Source organism: Solanum tuberosum, unplaced genomic scaffold, assembly GCF_000226075.1.
Source record: "Solanum tuberosum cultivar DM 1-3 516 R44 unplaced genomic scaffold, SolTub_3.0 scf00168, whole genome shotgun sequence".
Classification (NCBI taxonomy): domain Eukaryota; kingdom Viridiplantae; phylum Streptophyta; class Magnoliopsida; order Solanales; family Solanaceae; genus Solanum; species Solanum tuberosum.
In genome coordinates, this window is record NW_006239096.1 from 686,267 (window position 1) to 702,286 (window position 16,020).

At 36.1% G+C, this 16,020-nt stretch overlaps 1 protein-coding gene across 3 annotated transcripts in view; it reads left to right on the plus strand.

Annotated features, from left to right (window-relative positions):
• Nucleotides 1-327: 327 nt before the first annotated feature.
• LOC102585066 (exocyst complex component SEC3A-like) overlaps nt 328-16,020 on the plus strand; it is a 33,741-nt gene continuing 18,048 nt past the window's right edge. The window contains exons 1-8 of one of the 3 annotated variants that reach the window (XM_006354195.2): nt 328-584; nt 667-737; nt 934-1,014; nt 1,085-1,152; nt 1,217-1,319; nt 9,947-10,095; nt 12,258-12,375; nt 12,771-12,875. In XM_006354195.2, the coding sequence (XP_006354257.1) occupies nt 407-584; nt 667-737; nt 934-1,014; nt 1,085-1,152; nt 1,217-1,319; nt 9,947-10,095; nt 12,258-12,375; nt 12,771-12,875 (873 nt within the window). In that variant the 5' untranslated portion in view covers nt 328-406. Of the gene's footprint in view, nt 585-666; nt 738-933; nt 1,015-1,084; nt 1,153-1,216; nt 1,320-9,946; nt 10,096-12,257; nt 12,376-12,770; nt 12,876-16,020 lie in introns of those variants that run through there. The other 2 variants (XM_015311716.1, XM_015311717.1) reach the window with 2 other exon arrangements.

Here is a 16,020-nt window from a genome sequence, read left to right on the forward strand (position 1 = left end):
ATTTTTAAAAAGAATTATTTTTTGTTAATTTTTATTTTTTTTAACTAAAATTAACTGACACGTGTCGATTTAAAATAAGAAGTTGCATTTGAAGAATATATATAAAATAAAAAAATCATAAAAATAGTATTTCGTGTTAAAATGGAACAGAAAAAATGGAGTTCAAGGGTTAAAATGGAACAAGGCTAAGTTGGAGTGCCAAAATGAAAAATAGGGCCAAGTTTGAGTGGCTGTGTATGTGTTTGGCCTATAATAAACTTTAGACATTATGGGTACACTAAGTTAAAAAAGATGTGAAGGATAAAAAAAATAACAAAATACTAGTTGTAACAAACTTGTCCACATTTTTCTCTTGATGGAGTACTTTTATTGAGTTGCGGGTTTTATTGTTTTAGATTTTGCAAGGATGGCGAAATCGAGCGCGGACGATGAGGAGCTACGAAGAGCTTGCGAGGCGGCTATTGAAGGCACAAAACAACAAGTTGTAATGTCGATCCGTGTTGCCAAAACCAGCGGCATCATAGGCATTGCCGGAAAATTGAGCCGTGGTGCTATGGCTAAACCCAGAGTTCTCGCAATCTCCAGTACGACTTTTCAACTTTTGTTTTTCAGTGTTGTTACATGTAATTTCACAGTTTTCTCCTTCATAACATGTGCTTTGTGCAGCAAAAGCTAAAGGCCAACGCACTAAAGCTTTTCTTCGTGTCTTAAAATATTCTAATGGTGGAGTACTTGAGGTAAATACTTACTTTTTCACTACTCCACATTATTTCACAATGTTCTAATTATGCCTCAAATCTTAAATCAAACATTTATTTGGTTCTGTATAAGGAAACTCTAAACTTGCCGGATTATTTTACTTACCCTCATAGATAGACCCAACTGAACTTGTGCTAACTACCTCTCACAATAATGTTATGCTTCCACATGTAGCCTGCAAAGTTGTACAAGCTTAAGCATCTTTCAAAGGTCGAGCTCGTAACTAATGATCCAAGTGGCTGTACATTCATGCTGGTAATACTCAAACCTAAATTATTTTCCAATTCCATCTCCATCTAATATATGGACCTTATTCTTCATACAGGGTTTCGATAATCTCAGAAGTCAAAGTGTTACTCCACCTCAGTGGACAATGCGTAACGTTGACGATAGGTATTTCTATAATAATGACTCTCTATTTTATCTGTTTAATCACTTTTCTTTTAACTAATTGTAGGAACCGCCTTTTGCTTTGCATCCTAAACATCTGTAAGGATGTACTTGGTCGTCTCCCCAAGGTTGTTGGCATAGATGTGGTAGAGATGGCTCTTTGGGCAAAGGTACATATAAAAGTTCCGCCCAGTATATTCCAACATATAGCCTAGGCCCTCGCTTGAAACTTGACTTGCTTCATTTAGTTACTCCATGTCATAAGGAATTTTTTTGTTAGTTTCTCTCTGTATATTTTTCTATTAGGTTTGCCTAGAATCATCCTTGTTGATGATAACTCTTTAATCAGATGTTCTTGGAAGGTACATCTCAAAAATGCCCAACAGAATTGTTTTTTTTTTTGGAACGTGAGATTGCAATGTGGAGCATTACATCTCATCTTCATGGGATGACATCTGTTAACAGTTATCCAATTCGAGAAATGTGTGCTTTTGTACATTTGCCGAATTCTTTGTTTTCCATCCAGTTGGGGTGTGTTTGATATGAAGGAAATATTTTCCTCGAAAACAAATCGTTTTCTTTTTGCTTATTTTCTGCTATTTGGTAAGTAAAAAAAACAATATTATCCCGAACACATTTATATATAATCTAGCCAAATACTGTAAGTGGTGATAATGGGGTAGGGATGAGGAGCTAGTGGTGGTGAGGCAGGTCTGGTGGTGGTGGGGCACTGGGGTGGAGGGGTTAGGGTGGGGGAGGAGACAATTAGTATGAATACCACCAATGAAGCTTGTTTTCCCTACTTCTACGAGGAGGTCATTTCCCTCAATTTTTTAGGAACTTGTTTATCTAGAGAAAATGTTTTTTTCAAAAATTTTGATCAACCAAAGATGAGAGGATTGAAGAAATGTTTTCCTCCATACCAAACTCACCCTTAATCTACACATACCAACTCCTTTTCAAATAAAAAAAGTTGTATTTATTTTGTGATATTCTGTACGGTAGCCTAATTTGGTATATTAGAAAAATAGTTTTCTTGCTAAGCATTAATTTCTTTATGATGTAAATTATTTTAGAATTAATTGTTATGCAATATATAATGCACACAAGCTAAGTATATGTTTGCCTATAGGTTGAACTACTAGCAATTTCTTCTCCCAGACATGACTCCCAAGAAATGAAATAGACCCACCAAAATCTCTTCTTTCTAGGGTCCTTCTGATCACCGGGAATCTCCATCTCCAACCTTCTCTTTTCTAAGCCTTCCTCTACTCTAATGGACCGTATCTACTTTGAGATAGGTTCAAGTCTTTTGACCTCAAGAGAATTAAAGGAGTGCTAGGGGAATGGTACGAATGGCCTGGGAGGAGCAGAAATACCACCACTTGAGCTTTTTTTAACAAGGTATTTTAATAGGCATCTATTCCTTCATTGCAGAACAACTGCAAATTGTGGAGTATGTTCTTATGCATTCTTGGTGTGTGCTGGGTAATACCAAAAACCACAAAGGAGTTGCCGAATAGCTGGAAGGAGATAGGGAGAAAAGAATCTGGAGAAGACTTGTGGGAATTAATCCCAACATGCATTTGGTGGGCTTTGTGGAAAGAAAGAAATGCAAGATGCTTTTGAAAGAGAAACAACATTCATAAGATTAGAATGAATTGCCTATGGTGGGGGATGTAGAACTTTTTGTTGATTTCATAGGAAACTTGTAATCTCCCATAGGGTAGTTTTTGTTATGCTCTGATGAGATTGTAAGTGGCCTATGCTTTGATGAGATTGTAAGTGGCCTATTCTCATAATTTGTTTGATGATGAGTTCTGTTGTGAATACACAGTTACCTTTGCTTCCAAAAGTATATGTTTTCCATAAAACTTCAATCCCACCTTCAATTCTGCATATACAAAACTTGAGATACCAATATTTTTATTTATTCCCAATTCCATGATTATATGACTAAAATTTCAATCCCGCTTTGTCCTGTCCATGAACCAGAGAAGCCTAGGTGGTGGCATTGATCAACTTATTGCCTCTTGTCTTCCTCTTAAAATCCCTAATGTTTCCACTTTTGTTAATTTAGTGTTGTATATCCCCTCCCCCCTGATTTTAACTGCACAACAGGCATGTGAATGAAGTGATAAGGTTGCTCTTAAGATAATATAGTCATTCATGTTGTTTCTTCATTTGATGTGAAAATAAGATCATTCCCATTATCTTATAAAGTATACAAATGTATTGTCTAGTTTCTGAAGATGGACTCAATTAGTGTCAATTTTTCTTCTTCTAATCTATATTATCAATTACATATTTGATAGAGCTAGTTATCTCTTCTTCTTTTTTTGAGCAAGGTAAAGTTGTATTCCTCAGCAATGTGGGTATGGTGTCAACCATCAAAAAAATTACAATGCAAGTAATCGTAATTACAGAGAGCCTAGGAAGTCTGCTAGCTGTTCTACCTCATCTATACCCTCTTCTTTACACAAAAAATATAAGTATTAATGCAGTTTTCTTTTACTTTATGCATTGGATAAGTAATATTCTCAAAACATCTTTATTTCTTTCCCTCCAGACTGATCACCATATGTAAGAAGGGACTAGGCTCCACCCTTTTTTCCGTTTTTTACTCCCACCTCTCCTCATCCAGCAGGTTAGAAGATCTGCCGTATGCTCAGGCATCATCCATGGTTTTTGGAGGAGATTGAGAAACATATGCCACACCTGAGAAGTCACTCTACAATGAAGAAACATATGACTATTTGTTTCCTCCTTATCATAGCAAAAGAAGCACCTTGAGACAATCTCAAAACCTCTCTTTTTCAGTTTCTGCCGAGTCAGACATGCTCTTCTACATACCTGCCATGTGAAACACTTGATCTTGGTAGGGATATTAGATTTCCATATTTTTTTCCAAGGTCCATGGATGTTCCAGGTTGTGAGGACAAATTTCTTCAGTACAATCTTCCAACTGAAAATTTTCCCTCCCTATCATGTCTCAATCTTATTGTAGTAGGGCTAGTATTTAAACCAGAGAAATCATTCAATCTTTGGATTAAGTTGGCCACTCTCTCCTCCAGTCATTTAGAAGCCTCCTAAAGATGATATTCCATCCTTGGTTAGTGTAGGTCTCAGCAATAGATGCTTCAGGGTTGTCACAGAAAGAAAATAAATATGGAAAATCCTCCATGAGTGAGTTCTGGCCGATCCATTTGTATTTCCAGAATATAATTCTAGTCCCTTCACCCACCTTATAACTTTTGCTCCCAGACAATTTAGGCCACAAATTTCTGATAGTCCTCCAAACTGAGACCCCATAAGTGTTAGTCACAGTATTGGTTGTCCATTGCTTAGTCCGTTCATATTTGCTAATGATAACATCCTTCCAAAGAGCATGATCCTCTTTACCAAACCTCCACAACCATTTTGATAATAGACATATGTTTTGCAGCCCTAAATTCTGAACACCCAGCTCACCAGATTTCTTACTGAGTTGCAAGGTGAATACCCTTTCCTTCCTTGTTACCCAACCAGAGGAAATTCCTCCTCAATTTATCCAATCTCTCCTCCATCAATTCCTTCTCAATTGATAGAGCTAGTTATCTTTTACTCTTGTGCCTGATATCTGTGGAAGGAAGATCACAAATGTGTCTGTTGAAGTTGAGATTCTTATCTAAAGAAAAAGTTCTTTTAAGTGAAATTGATGGGAAAGTCTTTCCGAAAGGTCACTACACTTGGAACAACCTTTTGCATGTTTTGCCCTTTAAAGTTCTAATGTTACAATTTTTGCCTGTTAGTAGTTTTTATCAAGTTTGCTGAATGAGTCCTCTCAAGTGGAGAGTTCTTCCATTAAATAGAAAGAATTCTGATTTACATGCCTAAAAATCTGCTATTCACACCCCTAAATATTTGCTATTCCTAATTATAATATCACTAAAAATATGCTACATGAATCCCTCATATCTCCTATATATGGAAAGCAATTGACACAATCATTACACAAATATTTAGAGCTATTACATAGATATGTACAACTATTTAGAATCTATCCAACATACTAACATCCCCCCTCAAATTGATGTCGGTGAATTAAAAAAACATCAATTTGCCTACCAAAAACTAATGACGTTGTCGTGCCAAAGATTTTGTATAAACATTAGCTATTTGAAGATCACTGGATACATGTGGAAGAGTAATGACCCTCTTATCTACAAATTCTCTAATAGAATGACAATCCACTTCTATGTGTTTGGTCCTTTCATGATAAATCAGATTATGTTGCCAGAATGGAGAGGAGTGGGACTAGATTGAGGAAATCCAATTTCTGCAAGTAAACCACGAAGCCAAACAATCTCTGAGCAAGCAGCGCGATACTCAGATTCTGTTGAAGATTTTGAAACACGGTCTTGCTTCTTGCTCATCCAAGATATCAAGGAATCTCCAAGAAACATACACCAACTCGTGACAGAACAATGAGTATCAGGACATCCAGCCCAATCAAAATCATTGAATGCAGTAAGCTGAATCAGAGAACTACTAGGAAAGAATAATCCACTAGTAGATCTTTCCAAGAGATATCGAATAATACGACGAATAACCACCAAATGTAGATGGCAAAGAGCCTGCATATATTGACTCACTTGTTAAAATGCAAAAGAGATATCAGGTAGAGTAATAATAAGATAATTTTGACTCCCAACTAGTTGTCGATACAAAGTTGGATCAGGAAGAAGATCTCCTTCCGCACGACGATACTTTACATTCAATTCCAATGGAGTATCTACAAAGGAAGATTCTTGAAGACCAACCAAAACAATCAAATCTTGAGTATATTTGTGCTGGTTCAAGAACACACCTAAAGAATCATAATGAACTTCTAACCCCAAAAAATATGTAAGAGTACCAAAATCTTTATATGAAAATAATCCTTAAGCTATTGTTGGAGGCTAGCAATTAGTGAAGAATCAGTTCATGTGATAATAATATCATCTACATACACCAAAAGAATAGATGTTTTTTGAAGAAACAAAGATGAATCATATTTTCTCTCCTCAAAAGAGAATTAAAGCAAAGTAGACCGAAACTTGTCAAACCAAGCTCTAGGAGCTTGTTTTAATCCATACAAAGACTGCTTCAACTTACATACATCTGATGTAGGTGATGAGAACAAACCAGAATAGGGTTTCATATAAGTATCTTCTTTGAGATCACCATGAAGAAAAACATTTTTGACATCTATTTGATGACATGCCATTTTTTTGACGCAGTTATGGCAATAATAGTTCGCATTGTAGTCATTTTTTCTACCGGTGCAAAAACCTCCACATAGTCCATACCTATGCTTGTTTGTTACCAAGGACCACCAATTGAGCTTTGTACTGATCAAGAGTTCCATCAGAATGAAGTTTAATTGAATAAACCCATTTGCATCCAATTGGACAGACATTCAAAGGACAAGTAACAATATCCCATGTGTTATTTTCTTTAAGACCCAAAAGTTCTTCCTCCATTGCTTTTTGCCAACATTCAAGCTTGGAGACTTTTGAGTAACCTGTTGGAATAGAGATGGTGGATAAAGTAGAAGAAAAACCATACAAGTTAGGGCTACGAGATATTCTGGTTGATCGGCGAGGAGGTGCAAGAGGAGCAAGCCTTGAAAAAATCTCAGATTCTGGTTGTGGAGCAGTCTCAAGTGGCGAATTTGTTCCAGGAAGGGGTAAAGTTGGCCGACGTCTTTCATATACAAATCCAGGTTTGAACAGCTTAGAAGATGATGACAAATCCTCAAAAATGGAAGAGCAGGAGAGATAGAAGATGACTCAACATGAGTAGGAAAGAAATACTGATTCTCAAAGAAAACTACATTTCTGGAAACACGAAACTTATTAGAACTTGAATCGTAGCAAATAAAACCTTTCCACGAAGTACTATAACCCATAAAAGCACATTTAGTAGACTGAACATAAAATTTATTGCATTGAGAAGGAGGTAAATGCACAAAACAAATACAGCCAAATATATGAAAATTATGATAACTAGGATTTTTGTGATAAAGACGATAATATAGAGACTCAAGATTTAATACTTTAGATGGCAGTCTATTAATCAAATATACAGCACTAGACAAAGCTTCCACCTAGTATTTAGACGGGATAAATGACTGAATCAATAAAGTATGATTGACATCTAAAAGGTGATGATTTTTACGCTCAACAACGTATTTTGTTGTGGTGTATATGCACAAGAGCATTGTGAGACGATTCCTTTCTCAAGCGAGAAATTATTGAATTCATGAGACATATTCTCCACCAGAATCAGATCTTAATATTTTGATAGAGGTGGAAAATTGTGTTTCAATATAAGCCAAAAATTTCTGGAACATGGAAAATACCTCAGATTTGGAACGGAGAAAATACACCCATGTAAACAGACTATAATTATCTCAGAATGTCTAGAAGTACTTGAAATGAGCATGAGAAACAATTGGTGAAATGCCCCAAACATCACTATGAATGAGATCAGAACACTTTGCAACATAACAACCAAAATTAGGAAAAGGAAGAGTTATACTTTTGTCTAATTTACAAGTAGAACAATCAAAAGAAGAAACTGAAAATTATTTTTTATTTCCCAATAAACCAGAATTTGATAAATGAGACAACACAATAAAATTTGGATGTCTTAGACGTTTATGCCAAACCTCAGTCTTACTAGTTGTAGAAGTACAAGCAAAAGAGAGACCACGAGGAAAATGGAAAAGTGTATAGCAAACAATCTCCGAACTTTAGGCCCCTTCGCGAATCATCCCCGACACCTTATCCTGCACAAGGCAACCATTACGTGAAAAATTCACATCACAATTGTTGTCTACCAATTGACCAACTAAAGTAAGACTAGTTGAGAGCTTTGATGATACAAAAACATTCTTGAAAGTTTGAGTAATATCCCCAACCTTGGTAATGGGTAAAGTACTACCAGTGGCATTCTGAATTGGTGAGGGACCATGATACAAATGAACATTTTTTAGCACACTAGTTGAGTTAGTCATATGATTGGACGCACCAGAATCAACAAACAAAAATAAGATGTAATATCGTTACCTTGTATCCCTAAAGCTGAAAAGGCTGACACAATCATTTGTTGTACCATTTCAGGAATAAGAACTTGTCCAGCTGCTGGAGTAGCAAATTGATTGTTACTTCCCAATGAAATGAGTTATCAGAAGTTGGACTTTTTATCCCTGCTTGAAAGACATTGATCCTGCGATTTTGAGGACGTGTGGGACACTCCTGGATGATATGCCCATGTTGCTTACAATAATTACAAAACTTCTTACCATAATTGCTAGCAATATGGTCATATTCTTTGCAACTATAGCATTGAGTTCGGCTCATATCCATTCCCTTTCCTTTTCCCTGAGCAGCAAATGCAACAGTGTTAATGTTTTCTTGCTTGGAAGCGTTTTGTGTGAAAAGATGTTGCTCTTCACGAAGTAATTCCCTGAAATAGATATCCAGGGAGGAGACGGATCACGATTCATCAAGTTAGAGCGAACACTCAAATTCAAATCGCAATTTCATAAAAAATTTGTCTCTCTTGCTTTGCTCATGAAATGCTTGAATTAGAGATAGAGATTCAGCAAGTATTTTAGCATAAACAATATCAGTAAATTCAGCCCACAAGGTCTGAAATCTAGAAAAATAATCCTGAATAGAGAGACCTCCTTGAGAGTAATTAGCAATTTCATGCTCTAGCTGAAAGCGTCTTGCACTATTCTCTTGATTGTAAACCTTTTGTAAATGATCCGACATGGCTTTTGCAGTCTTGTATGGCCTGAGATTAAGGACAATAAAATCCATGTCGTTATCCGAGCATCTTTAACCTTCCACTGATCGTAACTTCTACAATCAACTGGAGCAGGATCACTTCCGTCCATATGGCCCTATAATTCTTTTCCGGTGACAAATAGTTGAAACTGAAACTCCCAGGCAGAATAATTCTTCCCAGTGAAACGAACATTGAAGGACTCAAATTGATGTGAAGTCATGTTCTCGAATACACGAGCCCTAAATGTGGAGGACTAACTATTGACGAATAGTCAGGAAGACCAAAACTTTTGAATTTTTTTTTTTTTTTTGAAAGGAATCACTGAAGAATGACTTGAAGAATCAAACCAGTAGGCTCTAATACCATGTCAAGTTTGTTGAATGAGTCCTCTCAAATGGAGAGTTCTTCCATTAAATAGAAAGAATTCTGATTTACATGTCTAAAAATCTGCTATTCACACCCCTAAATATCTGCTATTCCTAATTATAATATCGCTAGAAATATGCTACATTAATCCCTCATATATCCTATATATAGAAAGCAATTGACACCATCATTACACAAATATTTAGAGCTATTACATAGATATGTACAACTATTTAGAGTCTATCCAACACGCTAACAGTTTTACATGTAAGAAACTCTCTATTAATCTTGCTTAAGGATCCAAAGTCGTTTATGAATGTTCTCTTATAAAATATGCAGTTGGAAACACTCTACTGGTTAAGGAAGGAAACTAGTGGTAAAACAAATAGTCATTCATTATTATAAATGAAGTGTTGTCACTTGTTTCTCTAGTTAGAATGTCTTTGCAGGTCATATGCACATTCACTATTTAATTGAACATAAACACTTAGCTTTTTTTTTGACATTAGAAATAGTTATTCATTGCAATGAATTACATGATATGTTTCTAAACAGGAACTAAAATAAAAGCGATTGCTTGATGCATTTTATGTAATTCTAATTTATATAGGAAAATACTCCAGCAATTACCAAGCAACAGGCTAATCCTCAAGATGGGCCGGTCACTGCTGTAGCAGAAGAAGGTGAGATGACAGTTACTGTTGAAAGAGAACTGGTATCTCAAGCAGAGGAAGAGGACATGGAGGCTCTGTTAGGCACGTATGTAACCTCTTTCCCACTTCTCTTGACATTGCATTGTGCTGATTTTTGCTCGAAATCTAAACTTCTTATGTATGCTTTACTTAAGTTGACCTCTTGACATGACTTTATCATGTCATGGAGGGAGCTGGCTAGCTAAGTTGCTCAGACTCTCCAACATTGTTGCCACACCCGTGTCGGATCCTCCAAAAATATACTACTTTTGGAGGATCTGACACGCAGCTGTCGACATCTTTGAAGAGTCTGAGCAACATAGCTGGCTAGTATTCACACTTCTTTTTTCTTTAAAAAAGCACTTGTTCTCATGCATCATAGAATTAGGGTCTGTAGGTAGGAGTGTTACCTACTTCAAAAGACAGATTCCTTGCTTTTAGATGAGTAGATTTACAAAACATACAGTTTTAAGTGGAATAATGATTGAAACCTATCTTGAAGTACTCTGAAGAAAAATAACTCTCTACCTTGTTTTGTGTCTAGTGCCTTCCAGTCTCTTTTGTGCTTTATTCCTAATGGTGTAAAAGCAGCGATCCCATGTCTAATCACTTTATTAATTGCTAGATTTAAAGTTTATGATAGGTTCAGTTTTGTCTTGAAATAATTAGGAAACAATTCCTGAAGAGCAGAAACGAGTACAAACAACTGAAGTTTTGGTTACAAAGCGGTTACAAAGTGTGCATATGACTACGAATGCAAGACTTTAGAGTTGTAAAATTAGTGTGTAATCTTGTGGTTACAATCTGTCTGTCTATGTTAACTTCTTGCTGAATTAACAAATGAACATAGTAATTCAAATGCCAGTACAATTTCTGAATTTTGTGTCTATAGTGAACCTACAGTTTGGTTGTTCTAACCTGCAAGCTGCTTTACTGCTGAGCTTATCTTGCATCAGTCAAGCTAGTTGCTGATAGAAATTACATCGCAATGCCTTGAACTCTCCATGCTATGGAGAATTGAAGAATCATCTACTTTTATATATTTAAAAGGGAAAAGGGTCTGATATATTCTTCAACTTTGTCATTTAGAGCTGATATATCCCTCCCTATAAAATCGGCTCATATATACCCCTTATGTTACACAAATGACTCACATATACCCTTTTTCTGAAGTGAAAAAAAAATCAATTTTAAATTTATTTTTTAAATTTTTTTATAAAAAAATAATATTCATGGAAGGGGGTATATTTGATCCTTCTCACACATATATTTTTTGGCTTCTTGGATTCAACGACATAAATCATGTGTGAAAAGGATCATATATCATGGTTTTGTTAAAAAAAATTAAAAAATCAAAAAAATAAATATAACATAAAATTAAATTTTCACTCTGTTAAATAAAAAGGGTGTATGTGAGCCACTTATGTAACAGTTGGGGTATATGTGATCCGTTTTTATAATGGTAGGGGTATATGTGAGCCACTTTTGTAATGAGTGAGATATCAGTTTTAAATGACAAAGTTGAGGGGTATATCAAACCCTTTTCCCTATTTAAAATACCTCTTCATCTATTATATGTTTACAAGACCATATACTTCAAGTCTAGTTAGGCTTTTTTGCAACCTTGATTAGTCATCTAATGTTGAGTTTGATATTACACAATAGGGGTTTAAAGAATCAATTAAAATATTCTAAATAACCGTGTTGGCTATCATTGTTTTCTTAGTTGGAGAATCTAAGTTGTTGTAGACAGCACTATTAGCAGACACTTGTTTGGTAAGGAGGAAAATGTTTTCTTGAAAAATAAGTGGGTTTCTTTCTTAATTTGTAATGTTTGGTAGGTCAGCAAAAGAAATATTATCTCAAGAGTATTTATATGTTATCTGGCAACACACTATGGGGGTGGGATGTGGTGGGGAGTGGAGGCTTTGGGGTGGCAGGGATTGGGATGGTTAAGGAGAGGGAAGGGGGTGGGTGAAGTAGAGATAATGAATCCATATTTTTAAGGAACTTGTTTTTCTAGAGAAAATATTTTGACCAACCAAACATGGGAAAATTGGAAAACATTTTCTGGAATGTTTTCTTTCATGCCAAACACACCCTGTACTGTGTTCTCCCTGATTTAAAGTTTCCTACTAAGTTGTGTTGCTGTTTTTTTATCGACAACCCTTTGTTTCACCCTTGCACTATTTTGGTTGATTTCCTGATTCTGGTTTTCAAATTCAACAGTTATGTAATGGGTATTGGTGAAGCTGAGGCATTCTCTGAGCGGTTGAAGCGAGAGCTTCAAGCTTTGGAAGCTGCTAATGTGCATGCCATTTTGGAGAATGAGCCATTAATAGATGAGGTGACCCATTTATTTTTGTGAAGAGTGAATTGCTTTGATGCTAGTGGCAGAGAAGAGTTTGGTTTCTATTTCAGGAGTTGCTACAGTTTTCCTCTTTATGACAATTGATAACCTTTTACTTTGATAAGACTTTCGGCTCGTTCTTTATGAACTTCTTCTCTGCCAAGAGCAATAGCAGGCAAAGTTTGTCTTGTTCTCTGTTCCTTAGATTCAACTTACTACCATTTCCCCGATATGTATGCTCTCACACTTGATTATGTGTAACATTTATATCTTGCCTTTGGTAAGATGAGGTGACCATTCCATATTTTGCCTTTGGTAAGATGAGGCGACCATTCCATTTTTTAAATAAAGATAAATGTATGCTTCTGTGCCTAAATTTTTGGTCCTACCAGGTCTTGCATGGGCTTGAATCGGCCACCAACTGTGTTGAAGATATGGATGAGTGGTTGGGCATCTTTAATGTGAAACTTAGACACATGAGAGAAGACATTGAATCAGTAAGAATTTCTGCATGGCGCTTCTGTTTATTTTTTTTTTTAAATATTTTTTTTGGCGCTTCTATTTAATCTTACCAGAAATGTTTATTTTTCTTTTCCTAGTTAATTGATTCATATATTTAATTGGCAAATCACTTGAATGTGAAACTTAACTTTGAATCATAGTTCTTTCCCTTCTTTGTGAATCCACCACAAAAATTTGCTTGTAGTTCCTTTCCAGAATTCATGGATTTTAACACTGTAGTAACTAATTAATCAAAAAGGAATATGAATCCCTTCTTGATTCAAACCATAAATTACTTATCCTAAATCTAAGTAACTTATTATGCTAAAAAGTTACTTCAGTAACTGAAAAAGAATTTCAACACTCCTCCTTTGCTTTAATTATTGCAATTTAAAAAATGTTCCTCCTCAATTTCTACTTTGGCAGTAGATGCTGAATTATTTTCATTGTTTTTGAACTTGCGAAATTTCTTCTTTTGATTTTTTGCTTAAAAACATTCTCAATAATCTTGTCTTGTTTATAAGCTCTTTTGAAAGTGCTTTTTTTTTGGGTACAATGATAGACTTGCAAGGAGTTGTTGCAAAAAAATTTCTTCCATCACGACATCCCATATAACATAGGTTTCAAAATATGATTTCATTCTCACCGGTCAAATTTGCTAGTTTTCATTGGTGAAATTTTTTGGGGGATTTTAAAAGAGAGATTGTTGCTTGCCATAGTTGAAAAGTGGGTTAAAAATTGATATTGGTTAATGTAATTGAATGAAAGATCTTATCTTATTCCAGTAGGTGAACAGTGGATAAATACAATACATAATGTGCTAACTAAGGAAAGAAATACGCGTCGATGCCAAAAATTTAAAACCCAATCAATTTAGCCAGACACACACCGTTACGTGCCGGTGCGTGATGAACAAAAGAACTACATGAGGGGTGCGTGACAACCACTCTCTTCACAACAAGATGCCGGTGAAGACTGGTTTGGCCGGAAAAAATACTCCGCCTCCTTCTGTGGTGGTGATAGTAGACTGACCACTTTAAATAAGTGGAATAGAAATCTAAACTTCTTCCGTAACACACCCAAAATGACACGAGCCTATAGGCTCCGATACCATGTAATTGAATGGAAGATCTTATCATATTCCAGTAGGTGAACAGTGAATAAATACAATACATAAGGTGCTAACTATGGAAAGAAATTAAGAGTGATTCCTATAAATCTGCAGTGATCCCTATAAATCTGCTGCCTATATATAGCTATGTATATTACTAAGATTAAGTCTACATACATTCTATAACAGTTAAAAATATATGCGTGTTGAAAATAAGCACGGGTTGAAAATGCGATGAAGTAGGTAAAATTAAATTTCTATAAGACAGAAAAGCTCTCAGACACGACTCTCATTGCAATTTTAAATTTTCCTGTCCTTCTATGTCCCCTCCCTCTCCGGTGGTACTTTTGACCACCGGAACTCCTCTTCCCCACTACTTCCTTTCTCTCAGAACTCTCTATCGCGAAGCAGAGGTGTTGTAGATTAGACATCTAAGGGCAATTCTAACTATTTTTGAAGGTATTTCTGGTCTTCATGTCTACTTTTCCCTATCAATTAGGTTGAGAATTTCCAATGCTTAGCACAAAACTTGGGCTTCCACATTGGATCACTACCAACTAAATACTTGGGTATGCCATAGGTGCTAAAAATAAAGAGTTGGAGGTATGGAGTGAGGTGCTACAAAGATGTGAATTTTTTTTATCAAGGTGGAAGAGTAAATATTTATCCCTCGGCAGACTTACACTTACTAAAGCAGTGCTTGATGGTCTTCCTACATACATTGTTAAGAATTCCTACATCAGAAAAAGGATGGGAATTTGGTCTCCTTATATGGACTTGGACAATCCTCTCTTCATAAGCTAGCTTTTGAGGTTGAGTTAAGCCCAAGATCCATCTTTACATGGTATCAGAGCCAGGCTCATCCTAATTTCTTCGTTCATCGATGTTGGGCCCCCATATTATAGAGTCCACGCTCCAGTTAATGAGGTCTGGGCGTGCGGGGGAGTGTTTTTTTTTTTGAGAAAGGTAACATTTACTTTTATATATCCACAGGTATACTACATCAAAGTGTAGTTCCCCTCCAAAAATTTGTACTTACAACAGCCCTAAGATCTTTTAGTTACAGCCAGTCAATAACATTAGAAACATCTTCAGAATTTCCTATTACTACTTGCTTACACCAAAAATAATAAAGACCTAGGCAGTTTATCTTTATCTTCTGAATATTGTTGTTCTTTCCTTCAAAACATCTTTGATTCCTTTCATTCCAAATTGTCCACCAAATGCATGCTGGGACAATCCTCCATCTCTCCTCCTTTTTTCCTGCATTTCCATCACTATTCCAGCATTTTAGAACTTCTGTGATTCTCCCTGGTTTTGTCCACTTGATCTTCCTCTTGTGAATGAACATTTGCCATAATTGATCTGTCCATTTGCAGTGCAAAAAGAGATGGTTGACTGTCTCCACCTGTTCTTCGCATAAATAACATCTAGAGCAAAGGTTGTGTTTCCTCTTGTTCAAGTTTTCGTGTGTCAAGACTTCCTCCTTTGCCAAAAGCCATGTGAAAAAATTCACCTTGTATGGGATTTTTGTTCTCCAGATCATCCTCCAAGGCCATCCTGCTTGCTGCTCTTCAATAGGTCTCAATTCTCGATATGCAGATCTTACAGTGAACTCTACCTTCCTCTCCCCTTTCCATATCAGTCTATCTTGCTCTTCTGTTAGATTGGTAGCCCTAGCCATTGTATCATGAAATCTTGCTATGGATGTTATTTCCCAGTCATTTAAGTTCCTTCTCAGATGTAAATTCCACCCTTGCCCTGTCCATAAGTCTGCCACTGATGCTTCCTGTGCTTGACTTAGACTATGTAGCTCAGGGAATGCTTGTTTCAGTGTCTCCTGTCCGCACCAGATGTCATTCCAGAAGGCCACTTTTTCTCCATTACCAACCTTTATTTTTATTCTATCTTTGACCAATAGCCATAAGTTCCTGATTGATCTCCATACACTACAATCATAAGGGCTGGTCACTCCTTCTGTCATCCACTTGTCCTCCATGCCATATTTTGCTGTTATTACTTCCTTCCAT